Source organism: Diabrotica virgifera, chromosome 2, assembly GCF_917563875.1.
Source record: "Diabrotica virgifera virgifera chromosome 2, PGI_DIABVI_V3a".
In the NCBI taxonomy this organism is placed as follows: domain Eukaryota; kingdom Metazoa; phylum Arthropoda; class Insecta; order Coleoptera; family Chrysomelidae; genus Diabrotica; species Diabrotica virgifera.
In genome coordinates this window covers 113,309,897-113,331,790 of record NC_065444.1, presented here as the reverse complement: position 1 = coordinate 113,331,790, position 21,894 = coordinate 113,309,897, and the positions used below count along the sequence as shown (strand labels likewise).

The following is a 21,894-nucleotide window of genomic DNA, read 5'->3' as shown; positions in this document are numbered from 1 at the left end:
CTATGTAGACGAAGCATGGTCCATTAGGATTAAGTGCCTTAACGAATTGCTTCATTAGGCCTAGCTTAATATGGAGGGGTGGTAAGATTATTTTCTCTGGTTCGACTAAAGACTGGGCAATAATATTCTTTCTTGCATAAATAAAGCATAGTACATTGAGAACAACAAACATACCTAGGAAGAAGTTTAATTAACAATGTATATTCCTTTGAATAACATATTCTTCATTATCTCACATATTAAAACTACTAATTTCGGAATGTGCTATATCCATAAAACTAGAGCTGATACAAAAAAAAACGGAATCCATCTTTCGATTTATCGCTCCTAATATAGTAAAAAGCAGCTTAAAGATTCACGGCACCAAAACAAAAAAAAATTTCTGTAGGCCTGTGTTATAGTCGTCTAGATATTAGCTAACTCATTTTTTCCGATTATAGAGCCATCTACCAACAATTAGAATAAATGTTATAAATGTGTATAATCGCAGACGTACCTTTTTTCTGTCACTTCCAACTTTGGCTTTGAGAAGAACCATATGGTTATTCTCCGAGTCTTCTTTATAAAGTCTAAAGCATTACATAATTTGGAAGTGACAGAAAAAACGGTACGTCTGTGATTATACACATTTATTCTAGTTGTTGATAGATGGCGTTATAATCGAAAAAAAATTATTTAACTATTATCTATACGACTATAATCTATACAATCTATGAGACTATACAAATCAAACAACAGAACTTCATATTTATAAAATACAATAAACACGTTGATTTGTTTTTATTCCAAATTGCAAATAAAAGGGTTATATTGCAATAACCTTTTGATATTTGGCTGGTTACGATTCTGACAACTGTCAGATTTGATTAAAATATTATGCAATGATTCTCGGCATTCTTAAAACAATTTATCACGTCAATCTTAATGACGCATTTAAAGAAGGCTCTGAGAAGAACTTTAGTAACCCGCTATTCCTATACTATCATCTTGGCGATCAGCAGCTAATGTGTTAATGATAATTTTCGCCCGATTATACCGTTCAAAAATTTTAGAAAATTTACAAAAAATCATTTATATAGAGCGAGTTTTATGTATGGAAACCCTCTGTTATCTCGGAAACGGCTTCCACGATTTTTATAGATTTTGGTGGGTAAGGGTTTTTTAATACGGCCAATATTAGAGTGGTAATAACATTGTTGTCAGATCTTCCGTTTTTCTGGCAATCTTGTGAACTTTCTTATTTCAAATGGAACACCCTATATTTTTTTGTGTTTTGAAGTCCTCAAGAAATACTAATTATTTTTATAATTATGTAATATTCCGTATACCTAAATGCCATAACTTCGGAGTAATATTGCCACATTTATTAAAAAAAAAATTAAACAAATTATAAAAATAAATTTTTTCGGTGTAGGTAGACATTATTTTTGATTCTTTGGATCATTGGGAACAAAAAAGGTATTTTCTAATTTTTCTCTACAGTTAATCGTTTCCGAGTTATAAACAATTTAAAACTGAAAAAAAAAAATCAAAAAATGACGATTTTTAAGGTTCAAAAACACAAATAAAAAATATTATTTTTGAAACTACGAAGTGCCTAAATTCAAGTTCAAACCTTGTTGCTACTGATGAGTAATTTGGGCTATAATTCATTTTAAAACATTGGTTTTTAGTTGTTCGTGCAGCCAGATCGCACGTCCTCTTGTATGCGCTTCATTAACAATTAAAAAACAATGTTTTGAAGGTTTGAGCTTGAATTTAGGTACTTCGTAACTTCAAAAATTACATTTTTTACTTGTGTTTTTGAACCTTGAAAGTCATTTTTAGTTTTTTTTTAGTTTTAAATTGTTTATAACTCGAAAACGTTCTATTCTCACTATTAACTTTAAGAGAAAATTACAAAAGACCTTTTTTGTTCCTAATGATCCAAATAACCTAAAATAATGTCTACCCTGACAGAAAAAATTGAATTTTATAATTTGTTTAAAAACTTTTTTAAAAATAAATGTAGCAATAACTCCCAAATTATGGCATTTAGGATTTAGGTATAGGGCATAGGGAATATAACATGAAAAATAATTATTATTTTTTAAGGACTTCAAAACGCAAAAAACATACAATTTGAAATAAGAAAGTGCACTCGATTTCCAGGAAGACGAGAGATCTGACAACAATGTAATTATCACGGTTTATTTATTATCAACGGCCAGTTTGTATTCAGTCAGCCTTATCTAAAGTATTTGAAAAAATGGTTTTGCCAAGTTTGGATAATTGTTTTAGGAACATTATTACGGACAACCAACATGTATTTGTAGGCGGACGTTCTATTCTCACTAACCTCTTTTTGTATATCGATAGTATAGGTACAGCAATGGATGAGGGTTACGAGGTGCACTCTATATACACCGATTTCAGTAAGGCCTTTGACCTACTAGATCATAATGTCTTAATTACAAAGCTGAGAAACTTTGGTATCACTGGTTCTTTATTAGCTTGGTTAACTTCGTATTCGCAAGGAAGAACATTGCAAGTAAGATCAGCAGGATGTGTTTCTAATGGATTTGAAGCCGTGTCAGGGGTTCCGCAGGGTTCCCATTTGGGTCCTAAGCTTTTTCTGTTGTTGGTAAATGATATTGGTAGGAACTTTAAATCTGAATATCTGATATTTGCAGACGACTTAAAGATATTTAAATGCATTAGGTCAGAATCTGATTGTGAGGGTTTGCAGAGAGACTTGGATTTTTTAGTACATTGGTGCCAGGAAAATAATCTTAGATTGAATGCGTCGAAATGCTCATATATTATTTTTTCACGTAATAAGACCACTAGTGATTTTAAATACAAGATAGGAGATGTGGATTTATCTAGGGTTCAGGTAATTAAGGATTTAGGTGTGTTACTGGATAGTAAGCTAAGTTTCGTGGACCATTATGATGCCATTATTGCGCGTGCTTAATCGGACATTAGGGTTAGTCATCAGAATGTCATATGATTTTAATAATTTGTTTGTAATTGTAAGATTGTTTTTGAGTTATGTTCGTTCATTACTAGAGTATTGTTCAGTGATTTGGAGTCCAAGTTATGAGAATCACAAATATCGAATTGAATCGATTCAAAATAAATTCGTTAGATATCTGCGGTATAGATTAGGTACTAGAGGAATGCAATTGAATTCCAGTCAGGTCATGCAGATGTTTCATTTGCACCGTCTAGAGGATCGCAGGCGATACTTTGACCTTAATTTCGTATTTAAGGTGTTAAATGGTATTATTGTTGCACCTAGCATTCTGGATCGAATAGATTTTTATGTTCCAGCTAGGAATTTGAGAAGATGTCCCTTGCTATCCGCTAGATCGTGCAATACACGTCATGCAGAAAATATGCCTTTAAATAGAATTGTTTCTAGTGTAAATGAGTTTCCAAATATAGACTTTATGGGAGTCACACTAAAAGCTTTTAAAAGGACTATTTCACGTGAATTATTTTAATTTGATTTTAATTTTTTTTTTTGATGTCGTTAGTTTAATTGTAATTAATGTAAGTTAACTTGTGTTCAATGTTTAATTTTGACTTTTAATTGTAATTGTAAAATGGAGTTTTCCGTCAATAAATATTAATTTAATTTAATCACTATAATATCGGCCGTATTAGAAAACCCTTACCCTCCAAAATCTATAAAAATCGTGCAAGCCGTTTCCGAGATAACAAATGGTTTCCATACATAAAACTCATTCTGTATAGCAAATTTTTGCAGACTGTAGTGTCAAATTAAACTAACAAAACGCAATATAGGCCGATTCGAAAGATGATTACAAGACCCTGGCTCCATGGGCGCCCATGGGGGGCCGTGGCCCCCTAGCTTTTCGGGTGCTTTAAACTATATATGGTTATCCAAAGTATACAAAATATAATGTGCAACATTTTCACGTCTGCTCCCCCCCCTGAAAATTTTTATATGGGCGCCGGTGCCTGGCTCCCAAAGAGATGAGCTTTATTGAGTTTACCTTTATACAATAAAAGAACAAATATGTTTTTAATAAACGAAAACAATGTTGAAACTATTCGATTATTCGTTCAGATATTCCATTCACATTCAGTAACTAAATTATGCAATATTTAGAATTTTAGTATGTGATTATGTATTTAATGTTATTGTTTAATATTATATTTTTTATTTTCTAAGGAGACAGATTTTCATCATTAAATATTTATATCTGTATGATGTATAAATAAATAATTATGTTTAATTAAATTTATAACTAGAGATAATAACTGGCCTTGTAGAACCGCACACTCTGACGTAATTAATCAACCATTTGAGATGAGCAAAGTTTATCAAGACAGTAGGAACTTCTAAAAAAAATTAGGAAACGTCTGTTTAGAAACAGAGCTATTTAACAAATTACAGAATTAAGTCATTTTAGAATGGTTACTTAATATCCGGAAAAAATATCAACAGCAAAAAAAATAGTATTAATATTAATAAGAATAATAAATACTCAGACGAGTATCCTATTCTTCCCTGTACCACTGGAGTGATTCCGAAAAACGTCCTAAAGAACATAAAATACCCGATATCCGAACGTTTAGTGCACTTGAAAAACCGTTTTTACCTATAGGAAATGGATGTGGTCATACTTGTGAGGTCTATAACTTAAAAATTCGAATTTTTCCAGATATGAAGTATACACCGTTAGACGCGTATGGAGTCCTATCAACGCTCAGTTATTGGCGCAATTCGTAAGTGAAAATTTTGAGTAATTGTCGAAAAATCTAAATTTTTAAAGTTTTCAAAGATTTGGTTTATTTGCCGTTTTCCTGTCTCTCTTTGAACCTTAGATACATTTACCTAAAAAATATGCTCTGTTGTACCTACTCAGTCCTATAGCTGGCTTAGGGTAGTCAAAAATTACAAACTACACCGGTTCTGAATCAGCCCCGACCCCCGTTTGAAACAGAAAAAAAATTCAGATCGATGTAACTTTTCCACATACATACAAATATACATACAAACATTTCCCTTTTTTAAAATTGAGTCAAATTTCTGAGCTCGGTAACTTTTGGTCACACCTCCTGTCGTCCACCGTATCTAGCAACACTGTGCTCTAAATAACATCAATGAGTCACAATGCGCTAAGGGTTCCATGGGTTGCAAAGAACATCTTATAATCGATTTAATGAGGCAACAATCAATCAGAACAACAGTGGCCTAAGCCCAAAAACGCAGTTTTGAGATGAATGCAATATTTGCATCCGTATTTCCAGTATATTTTGTTAAAGCAACAAGAAATTATGTAGCGCCGTCTAGCCCAATATAGAATAGGTTGTGTAGGCTTCGTTAATCCGAAGATCTAATGCTGCTGCTTTTATTATATATATGATATAACAATATAGTAATCCTTTTAAAGCATCTCACTTTTAAAGCAGCTACAGACATTTTTATATTATTTTTAAAGTTGAAATTTTGCATACGATAATAAAACGTATCTAATATTTCTTTTATGTTTTATTTATATAGGAACAACAGTAATAAATAATATCAAATTTAGACAAAAACGGACGAGACCCTCAAAAATTTTTCGCCTGTGCCACAATTATTGCCCGCGGCTCTTATTCACCATTTCTATAATTCATCATTATCATCATCAATGGTGTTACAACTCTTTGTGAGTCTTTGCCGAGTTTACTATTATTTTCCATGTTTGTCGGTCCTGTGCCACTAATTCCCATTGTCTCTCTCCATTTCTATAATTACATTCCTTAATTGAACACCCTGTTTAAATTACCACGAGCCGCCACTGCTTGAGATAAAGTAATTGCGAAAAATTTACCATAAACAAATTAAAAACCTAACTCACTTACGAGTTCTTACTAAGAGTGAAATAGCTAAATCGCTCATATCTATGCATATCCGGGTAGGTAGGTAAGTCTCCGCATGAACCGCGCCAATGAAGTCAACCGAGACTATATCGACAATAATATAGCGTGTCACTATTGGGTGATCTTGGGCAAGATGTTTTCCGAAACATGCAGCCTCAAAACACGAGACTATATCTACAATATAATATATTGTAGATTACTATTGTAGATATGGTACTATATTATAGTGTCTCACTATTGGGTGATCTTGGGCAAGATGTTTTCCGAAACAGGCAGCCTCAAAACAAGCAGCTCTCAAAATTCGTAAAAATATGTCGTCAAAGATACTCAGATGCAAAACGGCACACGCAGATATGTATGTTAAGCAAAAGAAACCATCCATCGCCTTACAATGAGCTGCTAAGCGTTTGTTGGAACTAATTATAAAAACGGCAGGACTTAGTAGAAAAGATACTGCACCAAAGAATAACTCAAAAATTGGAAATTATCCTAACTAACCAGCTACCCTGTTATCAATATTTCGCCAGTATGCTTCAGCATGACAACTATAAGCTCTATTGGGACCGTACGCGTTAACAGACCAACCCGTGACACATAACAGATCTCATTATAATTAATAAACTAACTAGACAACACTTACTGATGTGGCCGTACCTAACAACAATAAGCTGCATGTTAATAGAAAAAGAAGATCGTCAAGCACCGAAATCTTGAGATCCAAATAAGGAGACAAAGGAGAATTGATACCAGCAACCCTCTCTACTAGTAGTGTCATTCCAAAAAACATTCAGCATCAGCTAAGTGTCTTACTGAAAATTTATATAAGATTAACAGCTCGCGATGTATAGATTCGTAGGAAAATTTTTAGGGTTACCCTAGCATAAAACGTCACTTACGGCTCTATAGCACGGAGAATCCACCCAGAACTCAATCCTTCTAATATATGAAAATATGGTATACGATAAGTTAGGTCAGGTATATAGGGTGAGGCAGATAAAGGATCTATTAGAAATATCTCGAAAATTAAAAGTAAGAGAATCATGAAAATTGGAATACAGGGGTTTTGAGATATGAACTATTTAATGAAAATATTTTGGTCTCTTTGCTACTTCCGGTTATACCGGAAGCTGATAGTAACTTCGTTTTTTTAATGGGACACCCTGTATATTTTTACATTTTTGAATTCTGCTAGATGTCTTCTTTCGTGAAATATGTGGTTTTCTAATATTATACAGGGTAGTTTAAAAAATAATTACGGTTTTTTATAAATTTTGTACTTTTGTTCTTTACACACTGTAGAATTGTACTCATTTGATACTGCTTTAATTTGTAAGTTATTCGTAGTTCTTTAAGACAAACATTAATTGCAACAAAAATTACGTGAAATTTTATTAGGTTTGCCGTGAAAATATTCAATGATAAATAATTTTTTTAAAATAAATACATGTTAATCTAGAATGATCCTTAATTTATTAATATTGGATGAGATACCAAAATGCCTACGTTGTTAAGATGTTGGTGCATAAAATATTGATAAAAACAAACCATATTCTACCTAGTTGGCTAGGGCTTTGACACTAAACTTGATTAAACATTAGACATTGTATTATTTTTATAGTTCCGGTTGTTTTGTTATCAATACTAATATAAATTTTTGTAATGGGGAACTGATTAGTAAAGTTTTTCTTCTAGGAGAGTATAACAAAAATGTACTACTAGCAATAAGAATTTATCATCTGCAACTCCCTGATAGACGACAAACGTGAAGAGACACTTTTCAAAGTTTACTAGAATAGTTTCCACGTACTAGACACTTAAAAAATTTTGAAAAGTTTCTCTTTTTGCTTGTCATCTATCATGAAATTGCTGATGAGAAATTCTTATTGCTAGTAGCACATTTTTATTTGTTATAGTCTCCTAGAACAAAAAAACATCTGAATCAGTTCCTAATTAGAAAAAGTCATAATAGTAATGGTAGCAAAGCAACTGGAACTTCAAAAATAGTAGAATGTTTAAGCATAGCAAAGGTTTAAGCATATTTAGTGTCAAAGTCATAGCCAACTAGATAGAATATTGTATGTTTTTATTAATATTAAACACACCAACAATCTTAACTACGTAGGTATTTTGATATATCAACCAGTGTTAATAAATTAAGGGTCAGTCGAGATTAAGATGTGTTTATTTTCCATAAAATTATTTATGATTGAATATTTTCACGGCAAACCTAATAAAATTTCATGTAATTTATGTTGCAATTAATGTTTGGCTTAAAGAACTACGAATAACTTACAAATTAAAGCAGTTAGGTATAAGGAATACTTAAGAAATAAAAAAGTACTATAAAGTATCATTTCATTACAATACAAAAAAACAGGGTGTTCTATTTAAGAAAGCTCAGAAAATACTCATTCCGAGTTTCAATCAACATTGTATACTAAAATTAAAAATTTAGCTATACTTACAATTCCTAACAATAGTAGACTATATTAAAAATCACTTCAACATAAATGGAGTTTTTGATATCAAATCAGTACAATTCTACAGGGTGTGAAGTTTGCCAAAAAATTTATAAAAAACCGTAATTAACTTTTAAACTATCCTGTATAATATTATAAAACCTCATATTTTAAGAAAAAAGACATCGAGCAGAATCCAAAAATGTAAAAATATACAGGGTGTCCCATTTAAAAAAACGAAGTTACAATCAACTTCCAGTATAACCGGAAGTAGCAAAGAGACCAAAATATTTTCATTAAATAGTTCATACCTCAACACCCCTGTATTCCACTTTTCATGATTCTCTTACTTTTAGTTCTCGAGATATTTCTAATAGGCCCTTTATCTGCCTCACCCTGTATAGGTATTCGATGGCTCTAAATTCTAAATAATGAACAGGTATTTTACTTTAATTTTTAACTCAAAGCTAGCGAATTATTATGCTAACATAATAGTCTAAGAGCTAGAGGCGAGAAATCATCGTCATAAGTAATATGGAGTTTGGCATGTGAAATGTGTCTATTGTATGTTGATAATTATGACCCCTTTCAGGCTGACACCTCAGTGGATACAGGGAGTAGCAATAAGGGATGAAAGGGGAAAGTTAACGGAGTCATTAAAGGTTTTCACCTCCTATTTTGTTAAACCTCCATCGATTTACATGAAAATTGGTGAGTAGTTAGAGCATACCTCAAGAAATAAAACTGATATGGTGCCAACGTGCACTTTTACCCTGGGGGTGGATGCCACCCCTTCTCAGAGGTGAAAACTATTTTATTAAAAATAACCCCACTAATCGATAGAGGGACAAATTTTAAGCAAAATTTATTACCCCTAATTATTAAAATAAATCAATACTTTTTGAGTTATTAAAGATCAAAGATTTGAATTTTTCGTGAAATAAATGCATGATGTAAAGCGGTTTTTCGTAAATAATTCAAAAACTGTAAGTTTTATCAAAATAGTTATGATTGCCGAAATTGAAGATAATAAAAAATAAAAGAGATTTCTTATTCGAAAAACCTTTGAGAATTAATAAAAAGTGAGTTATAGGTGATGGAATGTATATTTTTTTTCGGCTAGTACCCACATCTATGTATTCAAGCTCAAATAACGGGAAAACGGTGCATTTTATAAAATATATTTACTGAACACTTGTCAAAGTACTTAGAAATATGTATCAAATGAGCTCCCGGAAAAGTTGATACCATTAAACATTATGCTACAAACATTTTTCAAAGTTTAGGCTCCAAAAATTTGGAGCTTAATTATTAAATTATTCATATAAGTTTTTAAAATTGTTTACAAGACATTTATATAAAATATAGCAAAAATGTGTTTGAATATTATGTCAAATGTGCCCATTATTGGACTCCCTCAGTTTCTGTACATATTCAGTTTATACAGGGGCGGTTCTAGACCAAAAAAAGTGGGGGGCAAGGGAACACAACCGGTGAATAAACAAGATAACGTGCCTTTTTAACGAAAATTATAGTATGGGCCATTCCACGAACATACGCCTGTTTTGGATTACTTCGACAACGAATATTTTACTGTGCAACATAAGAAGTACGAAAGTAAATGGCGCTAATAATTATTTCAATAAACAACAATGTAATTTGCAATTTACTTTCGTTCTTCTTATTTTGCACAGTAAAATATTCGTTGTCGAAGTAATCCAAAACAGGCGTATGTTCGTGGAATAGGGTATACTTAAGTACTGTAAAAACTGTAGGGGGGGCAGCTGCCCCCCTGCCCCTGGCTAGAGCCGCCACTAAGTTTATATCGATAGAAAAAATTCAATTAAATATCGAAATAATATAAAAATAATATTTTAGTAACATACATATTATTTCAAAAATATATTACTTCATATAAACTGCAAAAGAATTGAAATATCAAATAAATAAATATTACTTATTAATTTTAATGTCAGTAATGTTAAATGGCAGGTTACAAATTTTTGGTGCTGTCTACCCAATGATTTATGTATTATGTATATTATATTGTATAATATACATTGTGTCTACTTAAGTTGGACACATATATTACGGGACACTTTTTTATTTTTAATTTTACGAAAAAGTTATAATTCATAAAAAGTTCTGCATCGTCTAAAACCTACGATTCAATCATCAGATAGCAAATTTTATCTATATTATAGGAGGTATTTTAAAAAATATGAATTTCGCTCAAGATTAAAGTACCTTTTTTTCACACTGTTGTAAATTATTGTTACTACGAGAAATTGTTTGGAATTAAAAACTGTGTTCTAATATATGCAATAGTTGTTATTATTATAATTAAATGATTAATAATTATTATAATAATGTAACTATTATCTACATTCTTCTAATAAAAAGAAAATATTTAATTTTTTTCTCAAATTAGAGATACCTACCAATCATCATTTTCATTTATAACTCTTTTATTATTAATTTTACGAACAAAAATTATTCTTCATAAAAAGATCTGCACGGTCTAAAATCCAAGATGCAATCATAAACATAAGATTATATAAAATTGTATCGATTTTAGTCGATGTGTAAAAAATGTGAATTTCGCTCAAGAAATTCGCTCAGTAAAGTGCCTTTATAGCTCACAATATTTAAACAGTAGGATATAATTGCACATTAAACATAATTTTTAATTCTAAACAACTTTTCATAATAGCAATTTTCCATATTAGGAATATAATAATAACTTCATTCCCGAAATTCCTTTAAAAATTATTGTGTTAACAAATTTCAAAATAAATATATAAATAGCGTATGTTTAATTTTCACTTTTTCCTAAAAACTCGAAAGGGTTCTCTTATTTTCATCATCACTTGCTTAGCTTTGATGTTATAAACTTCATCTGGAGCTCACTTGATAGGTATTCTTGAGTACTTTGACAAGTGTTCAGTAAATATATTTTATAAAATGCACCGTTTTCCAGTTATTTGAGCTTGAATACTTAGATTTGGGTGCTAGCCGAAAAAAATATACATTCCATCACCTATAACTCACTTTTTATTAATTCTCAAAGGTTTTTCGAATAATAAATCTCGTTTATTTTTTATTATCTTCAATTCTGGTAATCATAACTATTTTGATAAAACTTACAGTTTTTGAATTATTCACGAAAAACCGCTTTACATCATGCATTTATGTCACGAAAAATTCAAATCTTTGATCTTTAATAACTCAAAAAGTATTGATTTATTTTAATAATTAGAAGTAACAAAATTTGCTTAAAATTTGTCCCTCTATCGATTAATGAGGTTATTTTTAATAAAATAGTTTTCACCCCCGAGAAGGGGTGGCATCCACCCCCAGGGTAAAAGCGCACGTTGGCACCATATCAGTTTTGTTTCTTGAGTTATGCTCTAACTACTCACCAATTTTCATGCAAATCGATGGAGGTTTAACAAAATAGAAGGTGAAAACATTTAATGACTGCACCAACTTTCCCCTTTCATCCCTTATTGCTACTTCCTGTATCCACTGAGGTGTCAGGCTGAAAGGAGTCATAGTTATCAATATACAATAGACATATTTCACATGCCAAACTCCATATTACTTATGACGATGATTTCTCGCCTCTAGCTCTCCGTCTATAAAGAGTTTTATTTTTAACCAATAAACCTGAACATACCTTTCTAAACAAACGGAAAAAGCACATCCCACTGCATGCGATAGTCTTTCTCCACTTTCTCTCAAAGCCAGGAAGCCATGACACATCCACCTCCTCGTAGTACCATCTCTACAGATATAGCTGAAACCTCGTTCGTGATTTCTATCAGGTGCACAAAAAGATACTTTTTCTATCGTTTGGTCGACTATTAAACCTTTCGTTTCTTCTTCGACAACTCTAAGACCATCGCCGCTAACGTGTAAGACAGCTCTTACAGGTCTCCGCCGAGAGCCCTAAAAGTAAAATTAAGGTTGAATTTAAATATATTTAATGAAAGAACAGTGTAAGATTTAATTTCGTTTCAGAGACCACCACTATCTGTTTACGTACGTTTCATCCTTTTGGATTCGTCAGAACAGCCCGTGGTGTGCTGTGTGCTCTGAATAGAAATAAAATGTAACTGTCATATAAGCAAATTAATAAGAAATAATTTGCAAAAGGACGCAATAGCGACATCTATTAAAAGCAACGAAAAATATAAAGAACTGGAGAACTAAAAGATTTCTTACGCTGGAAACAAATTCTGGTTACACCTGAATTCAATCCTTCTACAATTTATAAAGAAAACGGACGATAAATATGTCATGCCGAATCTACAATATACATTCCACAACACGTCAATTTATCTAGGTAAAGATCCAACGAATTTTGATTCCTAGTACTCATTTTGTGAGTAATACGAAGATAATGAAAGACTAAGACTAAAGGTCTCTATTGCCACTATTGCGTCCTTTTGCAAGTTATTTCTTATTCATTTGCTTATATGACAGTTAGATTTGGTTTTCAGAGCACATCGCGGGCTGTTCTGATGAGCTAAAAAGAATGAAACGTACGTAAACAGATGGTGGTGGTCTCTGAAACGAAATTAAATCTTAAAATGTCTTTCACTACCCTCGCTTTACTCACAAATTGAGTACTACAAATCAAAATTCGATGGATCTGTTCCTAGATAAATTGACGTATTGTGGAATGTATATTGTAGATTTCCCATGTATGTTGTATGTACATATTTATCATCCGTTTTCCTTGTAAATTGTAGAAAGATTCGATTCAGGTGTAACCAGAATTTGTTTCCAGCGTAAGAAATGTTTTAGTTTTCCGGTTCTTTAGATTTCTGGTTGCTTTTAAATATGAGTCCATCAGAATCAAAACCTGCTAAATCCACAATTTTTCGTTTTCCCTTTTTTTACACATTTTCAAGGTTTATCAATATATTTATAAGTTATAAATTCAATTCTATTCAATTTCTAAACAAAATTTAAAACCCACAGTATGGTGGAGATATGTAGATGATGTGTTTTCAATATGGCCTCATAGATCAGAATTGTTGCGATACATTCCTGAATATTATAAACCATCAAGAAGAGACAATAAGAATAAAATACTTCTTTTTCTTGTAAATTTTGTATGTTTTTCTATCAAAATGGTTCAATATACCCTATTCCACAAACATACGCCTGTTTTGGATTACTTCGACAACGAATATTTTACTGTGCAAAATAAGAAGAACGAAAGTAAATTGCAAATTACATTGTTGTTTATTGGAATAATTATTAGCGCCATTTACTTTCGTACTTCTTATGTTGCACAGTAAAATATTCGTTGTCGAAGTAATCCAATCCAAAACAGGCGTATGTTCGTGGAGTGGCCCATACCCACTTTTAGTGCATTAATTGCGCCTAAAAGCAGTCGAAAATGAGGAATTTGGACAATACTATGTGGGCTTAGAATCAAAATCTGCTAAATCCATACTAAAAGTACAAACTTCTGAAGATGTTAAGGGGCATGCACAAAAATTACTTTATACCAAGTTAGTGTGCCATTTTATGACATTTATTAATGCTCCTTTGATTGACAAATACCAGATATTTTTTGGAAAATTTACATTTTTAATATTATTTTTAACCTGAAAATTTTCAAAACATGGATCTAGCAGATTTTGATTCTATACGCCTCATATATTTCATAATAATAATTCATCCAATCGAAAGGGAAAACGTTAAAATTGGTTAAACAAATACTTAACCTTTTAGCGGACAAGACGATATTCCTCGTTGTGGGACGAGTCTATCACAGCTGACACTGTGAATCTCTGTATACTAATGTAGATGTAGACTAACGTATTTATTTTTTTTTGCAGCACATGACATCTATTACTTGGTACTCGTGGCGTTACAATCCTTCGTGGGTTTTAGCCGGCTCGACAACATGCCTCTACTCTTCTTTGTCTTGAAAAATCTCTCTCCAATTCTCCACGCCCATAGCTTTCAGGTCTCCTGCTGTCTTATCTCGCCACCAGAATCGAGGGCGTCCGCTTGGTCTTCTTCCAGGTGGGACTTCTTCCCACACCAACCTTACTGTTCTTTGGTCAGAATGTCTTGCCCATTGGAGTCTTTTGGACTTTCTTTCTTTTATTATGTTGGCGTCTGGGTATAGCTCTTCGAGCTCTTTGTTAGTTCTTATCCTATATTGTCCTGTATGTAGGACTTTTCCTGTTTATAAATATAAAGGATTTTTCTTTCCCAAACACGTAGTTTTTCTTCGTTTCGCTTCCATGCATCACTACGGGTCGTATGATTGTTTTATATACTTGTATGTTTTATATACTTGTATGTACGTCTTATTAGTTGTTTCGATTTTATTATTTTATAAGGTCTTGAAGAGCATAAAGACATCTGTTGCCGGCTTGTATCCTATTGTTTATTTCTTGTGATTCGTTATTGTCTTCAGTTATTGTTGTTCCAAGATATTTAAATTCTCTAACGCGCTCAAAGTTAAAAGCATCGATAGTGATGTTCTAACCCAGTGATGGGCAAAGTACGGCCCGCGGGCCAACTCCGGCCCGCGAAGGTATTTAATCCGGCCCGCCGAGGGTCTATCGACATGGACAGTATATACATATAGCTTTAACACAAAATTTACAATTCTGGCCCTCCTATAGAATTTCTTGAACTTTGCGGCCCTCCATTAAAAAAGTTTCCCCACCACTGTTCTAACCGATTCTGTCTCTACTTTGATTATTTCGGCTCATACACGTATATTTCATTTTATTTTCGTTGATTAGGAGCCCCATCTTCTCTGCTTCCTTCTCCAACCTGACAAATGTCTCCTTCATCCTTAACCCCTTAAGGCACAATATTTTTGAAAAAGACCGGCCAAAAAAATCAATTTATTTTTAATGTAGCGAATCGTCACGATTACTGAAATAATCGCCACCAAACTGTCAATGGACGATCACAATTTTGGATGTATATGATAAATATCTATTAATAAAACGATTGTTTTTTTGCCTTCACATTATTATTTTCAATTATCGAATGCATTCGAGTGTGAAAAATGAAAGCAACATAAAGTACAATGCTGCTCGAATGATCTCGAGTGTGCACAGTTTGGGCAGTTTAGCGCGCTCGAGTTAACTCGAGCGTGCACGTTAACGGTTTAATCTGGTGTTTCCTATTAGATCGATATCGTCTGCAAATTCCAACAGTAAGTTTGGCCCTTCTCGATGAAATACTGTAGCCGGTTTTTCGATTCTTGCACTTCTGATTATGTGTTCCAGAGCTAAGTTGAAGAATTATTATGAAAGTGCATCTCCCTGTTTTAGTGCATTGTCTATTTCGAATGTCTCCGAGTATTGTCCAACTCTCACCTTACACCGTAACCGACATGATATCGCCCTAAATAAATTTCACGTCTTCGGAGGATTTATGAGTTGAATATGGATATTGTACTGTAGTCAAAACAGGCACATGATCAGACAATCCCTTGTGGGCTAAATCGATATGGACACCTCAACAGAATGAATTAAAATAATAGCAAAGGGGATGAAGGAAGGTAAGGTATGGTATAACAAGGAAGACATGAGAAGAAAGAAACTAGAAAAGGGAATAACTGAACGATATTAGTAGAATATAAATAATAGAACTATGTTTCGGACACCTGTGAAGAGTATGAGAGGTATTGAACACGAAAACTAATAAAATTTCGTTATGCCATCGATTAAGACTGCAAAATTTGGTCTGAAAACATTTGTCCCATGATTCAGTTTATAAAAGTATTACTTAAATAAGTATTTAATTTTTCTATACTTACTCTAAGAACTTTGAGCGCTTCTTCACATACTTGCATCCCCCTAGAATCGAAAACTTCTACACAACCTAAATATTTAACAGCAAACGTGCATGTACCAGATCGAACCGCTGTTTCATCAGCTTGCCACTGGTGGGGTTTAGAACTCTCTGGAATCCGGTCCTTCCGTTTCCGGAAGGAATCCCTGAAAGATCGCCGTAGTCGATCCATTTTGCGGGGAGAGCGGAGGCTCCGCCTCTGAAAAGAAAAAAAAACAAATTTTATACAATTGAATTTTAAAAAATTCAATAAAATTTAATAAAACATGTTTCGAAAGAATAATTTTATGTGATATACATTAATATATATATATATATATATATATATATATATATATATATATATATATATATATATATATATATATATATATACAACAGCACTAAAGGCCTTAGAGGCCCATGGCTTGAAAAGTTTGTTTTTTTCTTTCTTCATTTTCACGTTTCTTAATGTGCTGAGCTCTTCTCTGGCTTGATATGTGATTTTCCTCCATTCCTTCCTGTCACTCATTTTTCTTTTTTGGCCCTCTAGCCCCATTCTTTCCAAATCTTTTTCGACGTCTTGCTTCCATCTATTTTTCGGCCTTCCTCTTCTCTTTCTTGAAGTTATAGTGTAGTTTAGTACCTTTTTTGGAGTCCTCGTGTTTGGCATCCTTTCAATGTGACCTCGCCATCTAAGTCTCTGAGCCTTTATCACTCCTATTATATTAGGTTGGTTGTATAATTGCTTTAACTCATCATTTGATCTTCTTATCCATAAACCGTCCCTTATTTTTCCTCCATATATCTTCCTTAGTATTTTCCTTTCCCAGATCTCCAGTAAATTTTGTTCATTTTTTGTCATTGTCCATGTCTCACTGCAGTATGTTACTATTGGCTGTATAGTTGTTTTGTATAGCTGTACTTTTGCCCTTCTTGATAGAAACTTGCTTTTCAACATTACATTAAGCGCATGTACACTTCTATTGCCTGCCATTATTCTAGCTTGTATTTCTTCTTTAATGATAGGTTTACGTGATATTATTGCCCCTAGGTATGTAAATCTTTCTACCATTTCGAATTCGTATGATGTTCCTTCTTCTACTTCTACTTTAAACTTTTGACCATTCCTAAACTGACCATCTGTCCACTCCATACATTTTGTTTTAGTTGAATTTATATATAGTCCCATTTTCTTCGCTGCTTTTACTATTCTCTGTACCATCTCCTGTAGCTCTTTTTTTCCTCTTGCCAGTAACACCACATCATCCGCAAACGCCAAAACTTGGTGTCTTCTTTGATATATGAGTCCTTCTCTATTGATTTTTGCTTCTCGCATTATTTTTTCTAGGCATAAGTTGAAGAGTAAAGATGACAGAGGATCGCTCTGTCTTAATCCTTCGTTTACTATAAATTTTTCTGATGATTGATTGTTTATTTTGACTCTGTTTTCTGTATTCTTCAGAGTGAGATGTATCATGTTACGTAGCTTTCTGCTAACTCCCAATTCCTCAAGCGCCTCTTTTAATTTCTTCCTCTTTATTCTATCGTATGCTTGTTGGAAGTCGATGAATAGTGCTATCGTTGGTAGGTTGTGTTCATAGCTTTCTGCTTGTAATTCTCTGATTACGAATACTTGGTCCGTTGTGCTTCTCCCTCTTCTAAATCCGCACTGATATTCGCCTATTATATTTTCAGCTTCTTTTTCAAGTTTGTCTTTTATTGATTTTCCTAGGATTTTGTATACGGTATTTAATAAAGCTATTCCTCTGTAATTACTGCATTCTGTTTTGTCGCCTTTTTTATGTAATGGGCAGATAATTGCTTCCTTCCAGTCCTCTGGTATTCGTTCTTTTAACCATATATCTTTTATGATTTTGTGTATCCAATCATTCAGCAATTTTCCACCATATTTCATCATCTCTGCTGTTATGTTATCGCTTCCAGGGCATTTGTTGTTTTTAAGATTTCTAATTATTTCCTCGATTTGTTCTTTGCTCGGTGGATTATCTTCTATGTCTTCTAACTGTTCATTTTCTGTCTCTGCTTCTATGGATTCATTTTGGTTTGGCTTATTCTTGCCATTTAGTAATTCGTCAAAATACTCTTTCCATCTCTCTACTATTTCTGCTTCGCCGCTTATATTATCTCCAGCTTTGTTTTTAACGAATATGGGTTTTTGCTGGTATCCTCTTTTCTCGTTTCTGGCACCTTGATACAGGTTTTTTATTTCTTTATTTCTGTAGTTCTCTTCTATTTCTTTTAGCTTATTATCTAAGTGTTTTCTCTTCTTTTCTCTCAACAACCTCTTTACTTTTTGTCTTTGTTCTATATATCTATCATGCGTCTCTGTTGTTTCTTTCTTGATCATTTCCATCCTTAATGATTGTCTTAGTTCTATTTCTTTTTGGCACTCTATGTCGAACCACTCCTTCCTCTTTTTAATCTCTTGTTTATTACATTCTTTTGCTGCTTTGTTCATTACTTGCTTTATGATTTCCCAGTTGTTCTCCGTTTGTTCTTCTATTTGTATCTTTTTTAGTTCCCTTTCCATTGTTTCTCTGTATGTTTCTTGCTCTTTTTTTGTTGCAAACCGAATTGGTTTATTTATACATTTCTTTTCTTTTATTTTGTTTTTGTTTTCAGGTATCAGTTGCTTCATTTTGATACCCACCATGTAATGGTCGGAGTCGGCATCTGGTCCTCTGTATGTTCTAATCTTCTTTATACATTGCTGCTCTTCTTTTTCGATCAGCACGTGATCTATTTGGTTTTTGGTCTTTCTATCTGGCGATATCCATGTTTCCTTGTGTATTTCTTTTCTTTCGAAATATGTGCTCATTATGATCATATTTTTTTCTCTTGCAAAATCTATGAGGAACTGTCCGTTTTCATTAGTTTCATTGTGTTTACTATGTTTTCCTATTGTCGGTCTAAATACTTCTTCCTTCCCTATTTTGGCATTTGCGTCGCCTAAAATAATTTTCATGTCGTATCTGGGTATACTTTCGATTGTTCTATTTAGTTCACTGTAAAAAGATTCTTTGACATCATTATCTTTTTCTTCAGATGGTGCGTGAATATTTATGAGAGTGATTTTTTGGTATTTTCCCTTGATCCTGATACTCCATATTCGATCTGATATTGGTTTGAATTCTACTATTGCTTCCTTTAGTTCTTTTCGTAGCATAAAACCTGTGCCTAGTGTTCTATTCTTTCCGCCGCTATTAAAAAACACTGTATCTTCTATTTCTAATATATCATTTCCCAGCTGTTTCGTCTCCTGCAAGGCTACTATGTCAAATTGGAACTTTTCGATTTCTCTCGCTAGATGTTTAAGTTTACCTTCTCTATATGTGCCTCTTACATTCCATGTTCCTAAAAGTAAGTGTTCTTTTCGACATGTTCTCTTGTGTTTTTGTCCGGTTTTCATTTTTTTTCTCTTTTGTCCTTTTTTTGAATTATCGTTATCCTTTTTCTGTACTTGTGTCGTCATCGTTATTCCCATGGTACAATTGTCTGCGAGTTTTTTGATGTTGTTTTGATCATTTTTCCTTCTTTGTCGTTCCACTTCCATTCGTTGTTGTTTACCCATATTTTTTTTACTCCAATCTTGACTTTATTTCCTTTGTTTCTTTCTTCCTGAGCAATGTTTCTAATTGTTTTCTGTATTTCTCGTTCTCTTATGGTTGCATCTTCGTTAATATATACCTTCAGCCCTCTTATTTCTTTTAACTTATACTTTTTTTCCATTATTTTTCTTTTTTCTTCCTGGTTTTCTAATTCAATGAGGCATGTTTTTTCTCCTAGCTTGTGAGCATTCCTTATTTTAACCTCTACTCCTAAGTGTTGTTTGATGAAATTGTTAGTTGTTTCTTTTAACCCTGCTTGTTCATATGTGTCTATCCTTAGACCGTTCATGACTACGTTATTTATTCGTCGGTGTTTTTCCATAACTTCCATGTGGTTTGTTATTTCTCTGAGTTCCTCCTTGATTTCTATATTCTCTTGTTTTAGTTCCTCATTTTCTTTTCTCAGCGCTCTGTTTTCTATAATGAGCTTTTCTATTGCTTCCTTGCTTTCTTTTTGATTTCTTTTTATTTCCTTAATGTCATCGGTGAGGTGGCTCATCATTATTAATAATTGATCAATTTTTGTTTCTTCATTTCTTTTCTCTTGATTTTTTGTTGGTGTTCTCGAGAACTTTTTGCTCTTTCTAAAAATATCATCTTCCTCGTTATCCATATATCTGTCCTTCCTTTTTGACCCTCCTTCTGACTGTGTGTCATCACTGTCTAAAGTTTCCAGATACCTTTCCATTTTCCGGCGCCAAACACTGTCTTCCACCTCAAAAGTGCAGAGAAGACAGCGTTTACCGTATTTATTTTGTATATTTATTATCAGTTGTTATTTTCTGTGGTTACCTGGAAAATCTACTCACAACGGCAACGTCGCAATTTCATCGGCCAGAGTTTCGTGTCTACGTTTTGTTGTTAAACAGGCTTAACAATTTTAGCGATCTTACTTTTTGTATGTCCTTGGTTCTATTTTGATGTTATTTCACCGATTTTAATGTTTTTAATTATCACTCACCTTAACTTAATGTCTTATATTGTTCACTGGATACTTTTAATAACTTATTTCCCGTTACAACTCTCAAAAATTGAGTTTATTGCAGACGGTAAATACAATATTTGTTTTCGTTTTGACTGCCGTGTTGCCATACATTAATATATCTAATATTATATTAACTTAATAAAATATGAAATATTAATACATATGCTAATTTAAGTAAACTAAAAAAATAGGGAACACCCGGGTTTGAACCGGGGACCTCTCGATCTACAGTCGAACGCTTTACCATTGAGCTATATCTGCTATTGACTAACGTACTTTAAACAGGATCTAAAGTCATTGCATTATTTGCGTTTAAAATCTCAATGCATCCATGTAAAAACTGTTGAATATTGTATTGTCATCGAGTTCTGAGCTATTCTGAAAACTTCAGATGTCTAGCTAGTCGGAACGTATGTATGTTTGAAATCGAATACAAGATTTTTCTGGACACAGTGACAAAGAGACAAAGAACAAGTGGATGCATCTGCCGATGTATCATCACGCGCTGACCACACATCTGTAGGTACACATCTGTAAATCGTTCGGTCTGTGTTAATTCTCGGGTGACGCAATATCTACTTTGAATTCACCGCGAAAACTAATGCGTCGTAAAGGTCCGAGGTAAACAACAGACGATCAAATTACCCCATCTACACATCTGCGGATGCATACGCAGATGCCGTCCGCGGACACGTCTGCCGATGTGTAGAGGAGGCAAATCACAGATCACAAGGAAATAGTTTCACAACCAATTCAATATTGTGTAGATAGAATTCGGAAATAATCTTTCTTTATTAAAAAATAAAAACCTATTTTGTAAAAGGTACCTATATGTATTTAAAATCCCTAAAAAGGGCTTTATCACAAAACGTTTTCGGAATCAATATTCCATCATCAGTGTTATCACCTAAAATAAGTATAACTCTATAAGTAAAACAAACGTGAGGTTAAATTTTGACAAAGGTAAAAAAGTGAATAGATAGTTGTTATACTTACAGGTTTACATGCTTTAAGCCACCAAAATGTACGGGTAAAAATCCTTAAATTGATTTTAAACAGTTGGGGTTACATTATGTTATCTGATTTTGAAGGATGTTTTCCAAAGATGTAAAAT

General features: G+C 32.9%; 1 protein-coding gene and 1 non-coding gene across 3 annotated transcripts in view; both read right to left on the bottom strand.

The window, feature by feature from the left end:
* LOC126880193 (protein numb) overlaps positions 1–21,894 on the bottom strand; it is a 312,580-nt gene that overhangs the window by 38,106 nt on the left and 252,580 nt on the right. For both annotated transcript variants that reach the window (XM_050643972.1, XM_050643971.1), the window contains exons 2-3: positions 16,150–16,383; positions 12,019–12,290 (exon numbers count right to left, since the gene is read on the bottom strand). In XM_050643972.1, coding sequence (XP_050499929.1) covers positions 12,019–12,290; positions 16,150–16,356 — 479 coding nt within the window. In that variant the 5' untranslated portion in view covers positions 16,357–16,383. The remainder of the gene's footprint in view (positions 1–12,018; positions 12,291–16,149; positions 16,384–21,894) is intronic.
* Positions 20,970–21,041, bottom strand: Trnay-gua (transfer RNA tyrosine (anticodon GUA)). Its single transcript has one exon. It is a non-coding gene; the product is annotated as a tRNA-Tyr (tRNA).